General features: G+C 35.1%; 1 protein-coding gene across 1 annotated transcript; it reads right to left on the bottom strand.

Annotated features, from left to right (window-relative positions):
* Window positions 1-202: 202 nt before the first annotated feature.
* LOC121740480 (transmembrane protease serine 9-like) lies at window positions 203-17,054 on the bottom strand (the record flags this gene model as incomplete). The annotated part of the gene is made up of 14 exons (XM_042133177.1): window positions 203-324; window positions 539-596; window positions 673-878; window positions 1,184-1,389; window positions 5,717-5,879; window positions 7,606-7,729; window positions 7,924-7,928; window positions 9,216-9,326; window positions 9,445-9,502; window positions 9,807-10,024; window positions 12,081-12,289; window positions 13,477-13,639; window positions 15,886-16,003; window positions 17,004-17,054. Coding segments are annotated over 14 exons (1,812 nt in total), but the record flags the coding sequence as incomplete, so codon positions are not given.
* Window positions 17,055-18,592: the final 1,538 nt, after the last annotated feature.

Here is an 18,592-nt window from a genome sequence, read left to right as displayed (position 1 = left end):
ATGGATAATGTGTATTTTTGATTTATCACAATACTGTTTGTAACACGCAATTTTTAATCTGCAGTCGTCATCTTATTCGTATAAACAAGTATTTTCTATCATATCACAAGCCATTTAAATTTTTCGAAAAATAATGATATTTCATTTTCATGAAAGCAAGACACATAATAATATTATATAAGAAATCAACATTGAATTCTATTTAGTCGGCACAAAAACAGCCTTTTCTAGAGTTGTGTCGTATCCAGTACAGGAACTTAGTGACCCTCGTGTAGACGCCGGGGTAGCCAAGCCGGCCACAGCCGATTCCCCATGAGACGACACCTAAAAAATAGTTACCATGAATTATACAACTGTCAAGGAGCAGGTTACTACAAAATTAAATAATATGGTGTGACTTGAAGATGCAAACAAAAGGGGCAAACAAAATGGAAATATAAAATAGCTCTAAGACCATTAATTAATCTACCTGTGTGCCAAGAACTAATGATTGAGGCACTCTATATTAGTCTCTACGGTCAACGAAATAATTACTTACCTAAAAGCTCGTATCTTTTATCTTCTCTTTCGGCTGTCAAAGGTCCACCACTATCACCCTAAAAATAAAAACCAAATAACATAAGTTTCTTTGATTGATAGTATAAAAAAATAACACAAAAGGTAGTAAGTCACCTGGCAGGTATCTTTTTTTCCTTCTGCTGGAAAACCTGCGCATAACATAGCGCTGTCTATCATCTCCGAGTCATACTTTGTGTTCTTACACTCCTTGTTACTGAGTACCGGTAGCTCAACATCTAATAGAACACAGGAATGATTGCCTTTTTCGTTTGTGGAACCCCAACCTGCAGCAATAGCTTTTACTCCCACGTAATCCTTTTCTAAAACAAAATAGTGCTGTATTAGAAGAAACGATCTAAAAATGTCCACTACTAAAACATTTTGATATTTTATAAATACAAGATACTAAATTAAATTAGATTTTCGAAACCAGTATCGACGTAATTGAAAAAAAATTAATTCTTAATTTCGAAAAGACATTATTTTAGCAATCCATGACCTTATTAGTCTTTTGTTTGTATCTTCATAAATACCAAAAGTGTCAAATTAGTTATAAACCAGCATGTTGCAAGGACCATTTACTTTTTTATTTCATCCTTTAAAGGGGCACTAATTCTGCACTTACCGTCGCTGTGTGGTAGGCATATAGGCTTGATCGTGTCCCCAACACCGACCCAGTCGTTAAGTTTTAGGAGTGCGATGTCGTCCTTAAATGTGGTATACGTGAAATTCCGGGCAACCACCTCAACCACAAAACGTGTTTCTGGCTTGTAAGTCTTATTGCAGCGGTTGTGCTCCCCCAATGTCACCTTTATTATGAACCACATTAATCTGCCGATAAGAACGAAAGGTATAAAAAAATATTCAAATCCAGCCCTTAAATTACTTTTTTAAAACAAGGGTCATCTTGTTCATTAATTATAAAACGAGTTTGAATTCGCTGCTCGCAGAAAATTAGGGATTTTTTCGCGCTGCGATCATGATAGGTACTTAAACAAAATATTATCAGAATGATTCAATGATAATTCGGGATTGCTCGAAATTCGAACACGGATGGTTATAGAGACTTAAATTTAAGAGAAATATTTCTATTTTTCTTTGAAATCTTTAGAGTTTTTAAAGTTTTACGAGTTTTTTACTGGCATATTCTTCAAATAAATTATAAAAAAAGCTACTCCGCATTTATTTCTGCGCAGACATTTTTATGTATTTCATTAATCGATTAAGATAAAATATGAAGCCTAAATTGATCATATCAAAAAAATTACCATATTTATTATTTTTTTATTTAAATTTCATTCCTAATAACTTCATTAATATAGCTTCAAACATTTGTTAGAAAGACCATTATTTTGGCTACCACATTCTTATTGTGTTGAAAGCCTTAATATTGTAATATCACCAATAAACATTATAAAGTATTAATATACTCTTCGAATCAAATAATTTACCACTTAATTTGCATAATCTTAGTTATCATCTTTAATTCGTCTAGACTCTAAAGTAGTAGAGATCTCTACCTTATTATTATGTAGAATCTATACTTCCATACTATTACTTACTAATATTATAAATGCGAATGTGTGTATGTCTATCTGTCTGTCTGTTACCTCTTCACGCCCAAACCGCTGACCCGATTTTGCTGAAATTTGGTATGGCGATACTAAAACAACTTTTAAGGCTCTTCGTTTCTTCAAAACTGTAGGGATTTAAAAAAATTCGACCGACAGAGATAAAATCATTTAAAAACTTTTTTTGTTATTTCTCAGAATCAAGAATTATAAATAATTTGAATATTTTGCATACCTGTCTAACAAAATTTTCCTTAAAATTCTACAACATGTGATGCATAGTATTAATCTATACTTTTTAGGTACCTAGATGCTTAATGTGTCCCAGAATTTAATAATTCCTCAAGAATTTCTATTATTACTACACTTTTTATTGTTGAATATTGCAAATATATTATTATGAAACTTTTTTCTAACCAAGTTTGGGTGCTACCTTAGCCAGGGGCTAAACGACTGGTTTAATATTACAGTTTTCAGCCTTTAGGGTATATTGAGATGAGAGACTACAAACATCAGCTTGTTCATACACAATATACTAACGCGCCTTATACAACGTGACATTTTAGTGGTTGTTTTCCCGCAGCAGAATCATTTACATATTATTATATAGTAGTACTATCGAATCATGCAAGTTATTTTTTAACCCCCGACAAAAAAGAGGGGTGTTATAAGTTTGACGTGTCTGTCTGTCGGTCTGTCTGTCTGTCTGTCTGTCTGTCTGTCTGTCTGTCTGTCTGTCTGTCTGTCTGTCTGTGGCATCGTAGCATCCAAACGGGTGGACCGATTTTGATCTAGTTTTTTTTGTTTGAAAGCTGACTTCATTGAGAGTGTTCTTAGCTATAGTTCATCATCATCAGCCTGCACCGTGCTGAAAAATCGCGGTTCATCTGTTTCGTGAAGGGCCGATTAGCAACTTGCAGTCGTTTGGTGGGCTTTATTGCATTCTAGTTCGTGACATTTATGAATATTTACACATTAATGGAAAGTTGACCTGGTGCTGCAGCATCACCTGGTAATCAATAGGATACCCAACTCCTCACCAACTTAGAGCAATGGTTTCGTGCTTGGGCTCATTTTAATTGCGACAACTAGTAAGACGTAGATAACCATAAATTTTTACATGCTGCTGCTGCAGCATCACCTGGATTCTATAGGAGCCGAGCTCCATATGAACCCACAGTGGAGGTTTCATGTTTGGACTCACATTGACGGCCTTATCCAAAAGGACATTCCTAAATGGTATTCATTGGGATATAATATTTTGATCCTGTTCTATCAACAGAACAGAATTATTCTGCACTATAACCAACACAAGTTTAAAAAGCTTGAAATAAAATTAAATTAAATAATTTAAAAAAACCCCCGCCAAACAACTTTAAAAAGTAATGAAATAATATATTTTACTGACTTTAAGTTTAAATAATTCCTAAGTGTAAAGTGATATTTTAGTCCATAATAGTTGTCAAGGTGTGTCAGGGGACCGCTAATGTAGATGTTTGATTTCACATAACATTATAGTTTAAGGGTCAGTTTTCAGCGAACCAAATCGAGACAATCAGTGACAAGGTGATACAAAATGAAAAAGATACTGTTGGCGGTCCCCCGACACACCGTGACAACAATTATGGACTAAAATATTACTTTACACTTAGGAATTATTTAAACTTAAAGTCAGTAAAATATATTATTTCATTACTTTTTAAAGTTGTTTGGCGGGGTTTTTTTTAAATTTCTCAATTTAATTTTTGAATATTAAAAATATTTTGTATGACATTCTATTATGCCGATAGGCGCGAGCGGCTATGACCCGGCCGCATTTTATTTATGATTTAAATAATAAAAACTTCACAAATCTATAGTACTACTAAGATAGTATCGTGATATTGTGATAGTGAGAGTATAGTATAAAATTTAATGCAGTAGAGAATAAAATGTAAGTAGAGCGCTTGTCATCTGAACATACCCTTAGGCTCGACTTTTAATTTGCATCCGCGCATTTGGCCGCTACACTACGAGATCACACTAAGCAATTGTGTGTAAATACATCGTTTACATACATTTGCTTGTCGCTGCCGGGCCACTCGCTCGCACGGACGCGTATAAATCGAAATCAAAACTAAGTTGTAATACTTCAGGGTGTAGGTAATATATATTATGTACTATCAGAGAAGTTGATTCCTGGGCAGATGGGGGACATACGTTGTAGTTTGGTCGAGTTATATCAAACCCAGCCGACAGAAATTAACATTAAATTGACATGATCTGACCAAATGACGTTGGTCTGTCAACTGCCTAGGAATTAATTTCCTCGATGGTACTTATGGGTATCCTATATCGAGTTCACTGTGAAAGTAATCAGCGCTGAAAGAGTAATTTTATTTTTATTTTTATATGGGACTAGCGGCCCGCCCCGGCTTCGCACGGGTGGACATTGATATTTAAATAATTTTTTTTCAATCTTTATTTCTTAGTCAATCTTTATGTTAAGCAGAACATAACAATGGTTTACACTATTTAGCCTGTAACTACTATATTATAATTATTATACACATTTTTATTGTATTTTTTTTTATATTTTAAGTGTTATGTTTGATTATTAATTCAAAAATAATAGTCATTTAAAAAGTAATGAATTAATGAATCACTATAATATTATCCCATCAATGAAGTGGCACCCGGCTGTCGCATTTAAACTATTATATTATAAATCTATTGTGTCTGCGATTCCCATGATCGAGGGAATAATAATTAATATTTACGTGGACTCTCCGGGCGAGCACACCCGCGCGGCGCGCCTTGACGACGCCCAATTCGCAACGTGCAGCAGAAATTTTAATTATACAGAAATTTTAATAAATATTTTAATTTCGCCATAACATTAAAACCAAACGTCCAATTTTAATCATTCAAAGACCAAATATTATCTACATTAACTGTACTTAGTAATGAAATAATTTATTTTGATAAGAATTAATGCCATGAGTAAAATAAAGGTATTTAAATGTAGTCCAAAAACGTATCAAGATTTTTTAATAAAAAAATGGTTATTGTGCCTCACTCAACATAGATAGGTATAGTGTGTCGCGGACTTTTTTGTAGATATTTAAAGATCTACAATTACTTAGAACATTTTATGGTTCTATCTTTTATAGTTTAGGCAGCGTTCGCGAAAAAAGTAACATTTCTGGTTGATTTTTTACACCTTGCGTCCGAAACTTCCCAAATATCTTACGGAACCCTATTTTTTTCCAAAATAAAATTTAGCCTATGTTCAACAGAATTAATGTAGGATTCCAATGGTAAAAGAATCTTTCAAATCGGTCCAGTAGTTTCGGAGCCTATTCAAGACAAACAAACAATCAAATCTTTCCTCTTTATACCCATCATCATGATACCCATTTTGAATAAAAATATATTTTATTTATTTATTTATTTTATAATAGTAGTGTAGAAAATTCATGACACTCGGGCGCTTGCCCAGACAAATCATTAAAAAATCTCTTTCAGCGCTGCTACTTTCACTGTGAACTCTATGTAAGGGAAACAAAGTATTGTCACTTTGTCTTGTTACACCTTGTATTACTTACCCCTTGACACAATGAGCTGCTGTCATGACATATCTGTCGTTGATGAGTGTGCCGCCGCAGTAGAAGGTGTTGAAGTAGGACAGTCGCGCCACCCACGGGAACTCGTTCACTGCCGTCTCCACGCCGTCCGTGATGCGCGGCGCTTCATTCCTCTCCCCACATCCTATACAAAAGAAGCATACTTCATCATTGTTGCGCGGCGCTTCGTTCCTCCCCCCACATCCTATACAAAAGTGGCATACTTCATCATTGTTGCGCGGCGCTTCGTTCCTCCCCCCACATCCTATACAAAAGTGGCATACTTCATCATTGTTGCGCGGCGCTTCGTTCCTCCCCCCACATCCTATACAAAAGTGGCATACTTCATCATTGTTACGCGGCGCTTCGTTCCTCCCCCCACATCCTATACAAAAGTGGCATATTTTATCATTGTTGCGCGGCGCTTCGTTCCTCCCCCCACATCCTATACAAAAGTGGCATATTTCATCATTGTTGCGCGGCGCTTTGTTCCTTCCCCCACATCCTATACAAAAGTGGCATACTTCATCATTGTTGCGCGGCGCTTCGTTCCTCTCCCTACATCCTATACAAAAGTGGCATACTTCATCATAATTGCTGCGCGACGCTTCGTTCCTCTCCCTACATCCTATACAAAAGTGGCATACTTCATCATAATTGTTGCGCGGCGCTTCGTTCCTCCCCCCACATCCTATACAAAAGTGGCATATTTCATCATTGTTGCGCGGCGCTTCGTTCCTTCCCCCACATCCTATACAAAAGTGGCATACTTCATCATTGTTGCGCGGCGCTTCGTTCCTCTCCCTACGAGTACATCCTATACAAAAGTGGCATACTTCATCATAATTGCTGCGCGACGCTTCGTTCCTCTCCCTACATCCTATACAAAAGTGGCATACTTCATCATAATTGTTGCGCGGCGCTTCGTTCCTCTCCCCACATCCTATACAAAAGTTCTTCATCGTTGTTTAAGATTCGTATGACTTCCTATAATATCAAATAGCGTTTTAGTACATCGTTCCTGCAAGTGCAATCTCAACTCGTTTTACAACATTAACTACTCGTATTTGTAGCTACAATCGCACGAATCAAATTATTTAATGAAACTTATACACAGTTACAATAATAAAGAAATCTCAAGATCAAGACTGTCTTTCAACCAGTGTGACTAAGAACGGAACTTAGTTATTGGTACACTTGTATCAAAATATAATATCTAGGTTTACTGTGTGCACATTAAGATTATAATTTCTTTTGATTCTTGATTTAATATTATGTATCTATATATATATAAAAATGGATTTTCAATTGTGTTAGTAACGCTAAAACTCAAAAATGGCTGAACGGATTGGAATAATTTAGTCTTAAAATATTCGTACAAGTCCAGGGAAGGTTTTAAAGTGACACGAAGTTTACCGGGACAGCTAGTAATATATAATATATAAATAATATTAAAAGAAAATGTATAAAATTCGACACCTATTCTCCATAACAATTTCACGCCTCCAACGCCGTTAAGCTAACAGTGGGTGGTAGAGGCAAACAAAACAACACAAATATTGAAAAACAAATTAAACGCTTTGTTCACTTTGTAAAGATTGTTTTGTATGCAAAGAAAAATATTTAAAGACGTAGGAACTATGTATTATCGTTTACACTCTAGGTAGGCGATGACTCTACTATTGCACACAGATATACATTGGACTCTACTATTATTCTACAATTTAGAATAAAATTTAGAATTAGACATACCAGAATATTTCTAAATTATTACGAATTCTTATTTAGACAAGCTTAATCTTATAAAATATTTCGAAACAATACGGTCTACAAATAATTAAATACTTAAGGAGTACTCAAATTCTACTTACTACAATTGCACCTGTATCGTTCGTTATTCATATTATCGAAACCATCGGGTTCTGCTGTGAAATCTTCTGTGTCAACTGGCAAGTAGGGATCATCCGTAGTATACTCTATCTCCTCACCAATCACCTTAAAAATTAATAAAGAATAACATACTCCATTCTTTATTGTAGAGTTAGGATATACATTACTTTCAGTAAAGGAGTGCTTTAAGGCTTTCAATTACAAAACACGCCAGTTACATAAAATTATACATTTATTTTTGTCAGAGGTAACGATTATATTTTTTGTAAAGTCAAAATATCTTATTATTTTGAATTCACTATCACTGCAATAGTTAAACGCAAAAAGTATTCGAATTTCTTATCCAAATACAGAAACAGTTTTTCGAATTAATAATCAAAACAAAACTCACCCAAAAATCACTATTGTAAAGCAAAACGAACAAAATTGTTTTCCACATTTTACTGACAAAACTCAACTAAATTGAACTCTACTGATTCCCACTATATTCAATTTACTAATATCACAATGAGTATTATTAAATTTAGGTAAACTTTACTAATATTCACTAATATTGAGTCTACTAATTTGAGTATTATTACGCAACAGGAGCGCACCGGTCCGGGAGGCTGACTGAGGTTGTTGCACCTGCGCCCGCGCAGCCTATTTCTAGTCCCAGGATCACTGAACTGCATACTAAACTAGGCATAAAACCAGCTAATAACTTTGATCTGAATATAAATAAGGAAATAGTCCTGCGTAGAAAGTTTTGCTACAACAATATAAGTAGGTATTTGTTTTATTTTAAAATTCATAATTATTTATTTTATGTTTTTGTAAAAATCGTATAGGCAAATTAGTCTATGTTGGTAACGTCTTTTGGATACAGATGTTAACGAATACTTAAAAATTATTATTAGTCTGTACTCTGTCCTGAGAATTGGCACATTTAGCAAAGATGGCGATAATGCTATTATTTAAAAATGTAGAGCTTGTGTAGAAATTTGTATAAAATGGAATAAGATGGTTAATCGTTTACTGATAGTAATCGGTATCGAGATAAAAAAAAAACCATTTTCTTATTCACTTTATTATGTATGAATGAAAAATTACACTAGCTTACACTAGAATTAAGTATGTAGGAAAAATAAAACACAGTTTTATACAAAGCAATATACATTACGCAATAGTACCTGATTGCGAATTAATATAAGATATTATACCTAAAAAATATTTTTCTAAAGTAGGTATGTAGAATTTTATTCAAATACATACAAAATTACTAATGAGGATATTATTCATCCTAAGATAATTTCGCATTTTAATACTGTATACATTATGAATAAAGTATTAATATTTTCCTAAAAAACTAAAGAGTTTTTATGCTTCTGCTGAGCATTAATATTTACCATAATCGTATAATGTACTTATCACATTAATAATTACAAATAAGAGTAAGATTACTTATTGCGTTTTGATACAATACGAAGATGACTTTTGAGTATATCTTTCAGGCAATGAATCAATAAACATGATATTATTTCGTAAAATGGCAATTTCTGAGTATCGATTTCAGTCGAAGAATGTCATAAATTATTTAATCAGTAATCGCAGTAACAGGCATCATCTGTGTGTTCTTTAATCCAGTCCAGGTATTTGGTGATCCTTGTGTATACTCCCGGAAAGCCTTTTCTTGCGCAACCGTAACCAAATGAGACGACACCTGAAAATAACGTTATTTTTTTTAATTGTGTTCCACGAAAGGAAATGTTTTAAAAAGTTTTTTCTTTTATTTTCATAGGTTTGGTTAATATAGTTGTTCTAAAATCCAAAGTGCTCACCAATCAAATCGTAAGCGTGGTCTTTGTTTTCAGCAATCAACGGACCTCCACTATCACCCTGCAAAAATACAAAATCATAGTATGATGAAAAATTATGTAGCAAATACAACTTTCAAGTACAAATTGTATTGATATTTTTTGTGTTATTTAAATAAACACAAAACATCAAGATAAAAAACATCTGAATTACATAAGTGTAGATGTTTTTTATTTCGTTTTCTTTATAACTTGGTATTAGATTCTTCAAAATTATAATGTAGCAAAAGGGTCTAATAAAAATTTTATATGACTCTTAAATTATCTTTTTCTAAAAGCTTTAATTTATCCTACCGCATCCTACAACTCTATGAATATAAACTTACAGTGCATCCATCCACATGCGCGGTATTGGGATATCCGGCGCACAGATGTCCCTCCTGGATCTTGGACTCATTATACTTGGTGTTCTTGCACTCGTAGTTGCTTAGTACCGGCAGCTGGGCCTCTCGCAGCGTACACGACCAGTTCCCACCCTCAGACATCGCCCCCCAACCAGCCACTGTCGCCATCGTCCCCACGAAGAGAGAATCCTCGTAATGAGCTGGAAAGACGGTGCCAAGTGTGTAACTAACAATTTAAAAGCTGTCGTTTTTTAGGGTTCCGTACCCAAAGGGTAAAAACGGGACCCTATTACTAAGACTTCGTTGTATGTCCGTCTGTCTGTCTGTCGCCAGGCTATATCTCAAGAACCGCTATAGCTAGACTTCTGAAATTTTCACAGATTATGTATGTCTGTTACCGCTATAACAACAAATACTAAAAACAAAATAATATTAATATTTAATCCCATACAACAAACGTGATTTTTTGGCCTTTTTTGCTCGTAATCAATAATAATAAGAGGCACTTGAAATTTTCACAAAGGCCTGAAATATATGTGTACTTTAATAATTAATAATAATGTTTAAATAAAATAAATAACAAGGGGGGGGGGCTCCCATACAAAAAACACAATTTTTGGCCTATTTTTTCTCTATAACGGTACGGAACCCTTTGTGCTGCGTCCGACTCGCACTTGGCCGATTCTTTTCATAAAAGGAGGCTTTAGGACCGGGAAATAAAAAATGTGGATTCTATAGCTAGATATATTAGCTAAATGATGAAGTAGGTAAGCTACAAGGTTGGTTTAAAATATAAGAGAAAAAGTTATTAGTGTCTAAGCACACTATATTTCCGCGGCGGAAATCCCGCTTGTTTACGTAAGCAATGTCAAACGCTTACAATATCGCTACGGAATTTCGCCATAGTGTGCTATCGGTAATTTAAAATACATTGCTGGCGGAATCATCATGTGATTGTGATTTTTTCCGCTTACATTGCAAACGCAGGCTGAATCCTACGAGTTTTATCAAAATAATGTACCAAGTATTGTACACATTGAAAAGGTCTAGGTCTCCGCGATGGTATATTATGTCTATCTCTTATGGATATCCCACAATAACATTTTTTTGTCATTTACTTTTTACGACAAATAATGGCTAATTTTGGCCCTTTACAGCATATGATTTAAATGAATATTTTCGAAGATATTATACAGATTTAAAAATTGCGAGACGTAGCTTTTGCGGTGGAACCGACCAATGCGGGCCACGGGTAGTAATAATGAATATAAATCAAAACTGCTGAATCGATTTTAATCATTTTTTCAGTGGCTATATATTTTATACCCGTGCGAAGCCAGGGCGGGTCGCTAATTAATTATATATCCATGGAACTAAACAGGTTTATTGGGATGCCCAATAAAATATGTCAACTGTCATCGCAACGCTTAAAGCGTAGAAGGGTTATAAAAATACTTTTTATTAAGGCCGACCCTCGGACTCTAATTATTATTATATCGAAGATCTGAAGATTCGCAGAAATACGATACGAATATTTTCCTGCTGAGGTTTACACGTTAATGATCTTTATGATGTACCAACGACTGCTTACGCCTTTTTATGATAGTGTTATTAAATTTGTCAATAAGCGTGAATAACACAACCAGGCCTACGGTTTTATTTTTGAAAATCTTTAGAGATGATTATATTTTTCACAAATCTAGCGGGTTACTATCACATTCTTAAGTAGACTAATCGAAAAAGTACATACATATAGGATAAGGATCGCTATCTTCGCAACGTAGCATTAGCAGTCAAATTTCTTCTTCATGTTGATTTTTAACCGACTTCCAAAAAACGAGGAGGTTATATATTCGGCTGTGGATATTTTTTATTTTTTATTTTTGTATGTTCATTTATCAATACACTGTATGGTCTACTGAGCTTACTAACTGAACCTACACACAGATTGAACTCGAAGGTACTAAAGTACTGCACAACCTTTATCAGCCTTTTCGTGAAAGGTGATGGGTAAGATACAAGATTATGAAGTGGTACTATCAGAGGAGTTGATTCCTGGGCAGATGGCAGACCTGAGTAATTTGGTCGCGTTAAGTCATACATATCCGACCGATCACAAACAGAAAAGACAGCCGACCAAATGACACGTAGGTCCGTCAACTGCCTAGGAATCTATTTCCTCGATGGTACAATGTGCAAGTCGTAATGTGTATCATCACTCAACTCAACTTCATGCTTAACAAATATTATACCTACATGGTTTAGGCAGGCACACGGGGCGAACTCGATGCGAGTACTGCACGGGCTTGTTCAACTTCAGCAGCGCGAGGTCATGAGTCAGGTGGGTGATGGTGAAGTTGTTGACGTACATGCGCGTGATGTACCGGATCATAGGGTACTCGTCCTTCTTGTACTCGCAGCGGTTGTGTTCACCGAACTTCACACGAAACATGAACCACATGAACCTGGGGGGGAGAAATATACTTTACTAGATGATGCCGGCAACTACGTTGTGTCAAAATTCGTTTGTTGCGCAGGAAGCGTAATTTTTTTGGCATAAAAATGTATTAGGGTAAGGATTCCCGGAATTAAAAGTATCTCCATACCAAATTTCAGGAAAATCGGTTCAGCCGTTAAAGCGTGAAGAGGTAACAGGGCCTGTAGACAAGTGGCAAAGCGCTAACGCTAACGTTAATGCTAGTGCTACTCGTACAAAATGTATGCGATTTGACATAAGTCATCGCTTCGCTAGCGAATACTAATGTCAAATCCATACATTTTGTAGCGCTAGCGTTAGCGTTAGCGTTAGCGTTAGCGTTAGCGTTTTGCCACTTGTCTACGGGGGCAGATAGACGTGGGAGAGTCATGCTTCGGCACGAATGGGCCGGCTCGACCGGAGAAATACCACGTTCTCAAAAAAAACTCACATCAACACTCGGCGAAAAACAGCGCTTGCGCCGTGTTTCGCCGAGTGAGTGAGTTTACCAGAGGCCCAATCTCCTACCCTATTCCCTTCCCTACCCTCCCCCATTTCCCTTCCCTTCCCATCCCTACCCTCCCCTATAACCCTATTCCCTCTTAAAAGGCCGGCAACGCACCTGCAGCTCTGCTGATGCTGCGAGTGTCCATGGGCAACGGAAGTTGCTTTCCATCAGGTGATCCGTTTGCTCATTTGCCCACTTATTTCATAAAATAAAACACACACACTTTCGCATTTATAATATTAGTAAGGATTTCAATATTTTCGGGTCGCCGAGTGTAAATATTGCGGGGCATCACCCGCAATATATTTTATAAATGGCGACAACGACGACGACGATAGTAGAAGCAATTTTTTAACCTCTAGTAAAAAGTTACTACCTAAGAAATGTGAATGTGACAAGGTAATATTCAATAAGCATCTAATGATAAAATGTGGTATAAAAGTAGTACCCTATATTTCTTAATTACTTGTAAATAGTGATTTAAGAAACTTCAAAGGTGCTTTAAAATATGAAAATATGGGTAGAGATATGAGGGAAAACGACGAATATTGGTAAAATTTAGTTCTTAGTGCCATAAACGCATAATGATCCATTTAGAGCTTGAAGTTTTTAAGAGAATAACCCTTATGGTAGACAATATAAGAGAAAAAATATCACTCTTTATTTACCCTTGCGCACAATGAGCCGCAGTGATGACGTATCTGTCGTTGATGAGCGATGATCCGCAGCCGTAGCTGTTGTGATAGATCAGCCTGGTGGTCCACGGGTAAGCGTTCACGTCCGTCTCCGTACCACCCACCACTCGGAGGTCCTCATTGCGCTCACCACAACCTAGATACAAAACTCATCGAGTATTCACATCGAGACGATGTTACATCGTAGAATCAATTTAAAGCTTTGAGCAGAATCGATTAAGTATTACTAAGTATTACGTCATACGATTTGTACGGACTTGTCATTGGCTAAATAGTGATTATATTCTCTTTGATTGGCTAGTTTTGACATCGATAATGACGTCACTCTTTAATTTTTAAATGCGAATAAAATAAAATACTCCTTTTGAGCTCCAAAGCTTACGCTTCCAAAGTATGATTTTCACATCACCAAAAGCAATATAATCTTCTTATATATAAAATTCTCGTGTCACAATGTTGTGTTATAACATTGTGTTATAAAATTTGGTAAAAATCAGTAAAGCCGTTTCCGGCTTTTTACCAAATTTTATATGCGTATTCAGTAGGTCTGAGAATCGGCTACTGGCTACTTTTTATATTGATAAGTGCATTTGTTGAATAAATAATAGTAAATTATTACAACTCGAGACTAACGGCGACCATTGTTTGTGCGACGGGATAGCGATGGACGTTGCCATGGTGCCATGCTTAGGTATTGCTTATTTAGTCACTTCGATAAAATAATAATATGGGCAAAATACTTTAGGTATATGGCAAAACAACGTTAACGTTTGGTCTATGTACAACGATTACATAGACCAAAAGTTAATTCTAATCCCAAATTAAATTCTAGCGAATTGTCTATGTAAAAGATACTCGAATCTAACGTAAATTTAACTTTCGTCGTACTAAGTTTGCACCAAACTAACTTAATATTGAAAAAAAAAATACGCTAAAATCGTAAGCGCTTTTATTCACTTTCGATTTCCTAATGAAAAAACTCGACCGTAAAATAAAGTCTTAATTTCTTAATTGCAACCGCGAAAGCAAAAGTTTTATGAGGCTTGGCGTGAGCCTTATTAGATTTTTATAGCATATCTAATAATCGTCTTATTTACCTACTTATTCATATCACAAAGGGTAAAAACGGGATCCTATTACTAAGACCTAAGACTTGGATGTCTGTCTGTCCATCTGTCTGTCTGTCCGTCTGTCTGTCAGCAGGCTGTATCTCAAGAACCACAATAGCTAAATTTCAAAAAATTTCACAGATTGTGTATATCTGTTGCCGCTATAACAACAAATACTAAAAACAAAATAAATTAAATATTTAAGGGGGATTTCGCTATTTTATGCTCGATATCAATAATGGCAATAGGTAGGCACTTGAAATGTTCACAAAATACTCAGTTGTATTTATACGTCTTTAATAATTAATAATAAAATTAAAATAAAATAAATTATTAAGGTGGGCTTCCATACAAAAAAACACATTTTTACCTAATTTTGCTTTTTAATGGTACGGAATCCTTCGTGCTCGAATCCAACTCGCAGTAAGCCGATGTTTTTGTTACTATTAAAGTTATGTAAAGTTAAATGCATATTTAATAAAGACATTGAAAGAAAGTTACTTGAAATCTTTCAAGCAAATTTTGTTGTGCTTAGTGCAAGACAATTTTAACTGTGTGAAATGTATAGTACACTAGCTGTTGCCCGGGACTTCGTCCGCGTGGACTTCAGTTTATAGCGCGCGATGTTAACAAAATTGGTGTCAAAAGCTTTTATAAAAAAAACCCTGGTACCCCTTAAATTAAAACAGCTGTGCAGTGTGCACATAATATTTCATTTTTTTAAATGAAACTTCATATTTTATGCCAAATTTTAAAGCTTATTTAGCCCCCCAATTACACAACTTTACCCATATAAACTATTTATCATTGATAGGTTTAAGGTTACGTCACTGCATAGATAAAGTACTGAGTATTTAATAACGCAGAATAGAAATAACAATCGAAAAATTCGAATCTGAATATAAGATGAAACCACCTCTTATAGAAAGACTTTTGAACAAGCGTCAGCGCGATGTAGAAGACACACGGCGCCATCTTTATGATTTTTTGAAACCAACTTAATTTGAACAAATTTACGCATTTTCACCCCCTTAAAACCCTTTTGTCCAGTAAAAAAAAAGTAGCCTTTGTCCTTTCTCAGGCTTTATACTAACTGTATACAAAATTTCATTACAATCGGTTCGGTAGTTTTGGCGTGAAAGAGAGACAGATAGACAGACAGGCAGAGATACTTTCGCATTTATAATATTAGTATAGATTTCACAGTAATTCCGAATACGTAGTTGTCAATTGATCCTGATGTATCCACAGATAATAAAATTAAAATACTTACTGCAGTCTCGGCAAGATGATGCTGGAGGTTCGGGTGTTGATGTTGTTGTTGTTGTTGGTGGTGGTGGTGTTGTTGAGAATCGGTACCTAAAGTGGAATTGTGGAGGTTTTTGGTACACCTAAATAGAAAAAAAAATTAAGAAATATCTGTTTCGTAATATACTTAGTATATGTTTGTTGTATTTGTACCTCATTTAAAATTAAAAACGAAGCTGGCTGTAGATTATTGTTGTAGTTTTTATGAACTAACTCTATTGGTTTTATAAAGTTTAAAAGTAAATATTTTATCCATTAACTCAGCGGAGTTGACAAAAGTTATAAAACTGTACACAATATGAATTTCAATAAAATATATACGTTTATTAATATTTATAATTAACGATAAAACATTAAATGAAGCAAATAAACCACCAATTTTATTGAACACGTCATTTTAAAAATCAATTAATAATATTTCATATTTAATAGCTAAAAATTATGAGGTGTTTACTGCCAAAAACTGAAATTTAATCTTACCACTGCAAAAGTGTTCCCATCGTCAATAAAGACACAAATTAATAAGCAAATTATGAAGCGTATCATTTTACAATAACGATGTCTGGTGAAGCCGAAACTTTTCGATACACTTAAATCTCTAACACGAGAAGTCCAAAGATTGTGTTACACTAATAAAAGCAGACGATCCCCTCGCTCTTATGGCGAAACGGGTGACTAAAATGTAGCACGTCCTGACTAGTCTGGATTCGGTCCGCTAAGAGGAGAACTTCAAAAAGCAACATTTTAGCCGCCCATCGGCCGATACTGGCTCGTTTATTTGGCAATGACCTCAGATCGTTGAACCCCGATCATACCAGTTTCGTTTATAGCTAATTTAGTACCTATTAATCACATAATACACTATAATTCACGAGTAGATACGCTCCTAAATTCTAATGTTTCCAATAACACAACTTTTGGACACAACTGTAGCAGACAAGATTGATAAAGCCAGAATATTTGAATAATTCATCTTGACAGTAAGTAGACGTTTATAGCCTAATTAGGAATTCCTTATCTTTCTTAATTTCTTTATTTTCCGTTTGAAATGTATAAAATTGTATATTCTTTACATAAACTTACCGAGCGAAAGAAAAAAGTTGTAACCTGTCTTAATATTTTTCCCAATCTGAAATTAAATAAACATTATCAACAAAGCTAAGCTGAGGTTATTTATTGCCGAAGAGTAGCAGCTTACTGATCGAGAATAGCTGTTTAGCTTATCTAAATAAGGTGTGGGCTTCCTTATTGTCGGACTCATTTGAAACTCTAGAGTCTAGAACTCTAAACATTATTAAAACTTAAACCCAATATTGATTTCTGAAATATTTTATGACTTATTTCTTAATTTATCGTAAAATTTTACTGTGAAAATTGTTTCAATGTTTACAAATTTTGGAGAACAGCAGTGAGCGCGTTGATGTCGAAATTAAGACTTTTTTTATACTTTTTTACTCCCACACCGATTTCGGTGACGGTGGCCGTCCCACTGGGTTATGAGAGTAAAGGAAAAGAGAGTGCTCTTGTGTACTGCGCACACACTTGGGCACTATAAAATTACGCCTGGTTTCAATGAAACCGGCCACCGTCACCGAAACCGGTGTGGAAGTTATTATTTTACTCCCACAAAGTTCTACAAGCTGAGAATTTTTTTAGTAACACTTTGATTAATGTTGAATCCAAAATAATTTCTTAGCTATTATAATTCTTAATTACAAAATTTTATCGGGGCAAATATTCAAACTTTTTAGAGAAGAAATTATAGTTATTGCTTTCATTAATAAGTGTCATATGAAGCGATATTTTACCGTTACAAAAACGTTACTCATTCGAGAAAATATTTATAGTACGCTGACGTCTTTGGCTTTTCTGTAGAGTCTGTTCAAAGTTATTTTATTTACCTAGGTGTTTCTATAAGAACTAGAGATCGCCCAATGGTCGAAATTCGACCTTACTTGCAACGACATTAGGACTGCTACCTATATTTTGTAAAAAATATTGACTTCACCATAGTTTTTTTCAATTCTTGTCTCTGGGACTCAGCTGATCTCAGACTGGCCGTTTAAGCATTGTCTAATAGTATCTAAAATTAAATTAAAAAAACAATAATCCATTTTCAATTTGTCAACTTGTTGTCAACAGACTTCAACCATAAATAAAAGAGTATAATTCGTATGTATAGCTTGTCACTCAAAAATCTGTCATTTTTCCTAGTAGTAGTGTCGTAGTGTGTGTAACGTTTTATTTGTTAAAAATATATATGATAAAAGCATGATTATTAGCTCGATGCACTCCTTCACCATAATATAAACTATAACTGGGCGAAATTTCATGCACCTACGTTTCCCCATTTTTCGTAAAAAGGGTTACAAAGTTTTTCTCCCACGTATTAATATATAGATTATCTTTTAAATATTATTGAAATGTAGATTCTAGATCGTAAGAAAAGTTGAGGTAGTCTAAATGTATACTCAAGTGTTCATACGTGGGAGAGCCATGCTTCGGCACGAATGGGCCGGCTCGACCGGAGAAATACCACGTTCTCACAGAAAACCGGCGTGAAACAGCGCTTGCGCTGTGTTTCGCCGAGTGAGTGAGTTTACCGGAGGCCCAATCCCCTACCCTATTCCCTTCCCTTCCCTTTCCTACCCTTCCCTATTACCCTATTTCCT

This window comes from Aricia agestis, chromosome 3 (genome assembly GCF_905147365.1).
Source record: "Aricia agestis chromosome 3, ilAriAges1.1, whole genome shotgun sequence".
Taxonomy (NCBI): Eukaryota; Metazoa; Arthropoda; class Insecta; order Lepidoptera; family Lycaenidae; genus Aricia; species Aricia agestis.
The sequence above is the reverse complement of the archived record's forward strand: the minus strand, read 5'-3'. Positions and strand labels throughout refer to the sequence as shown.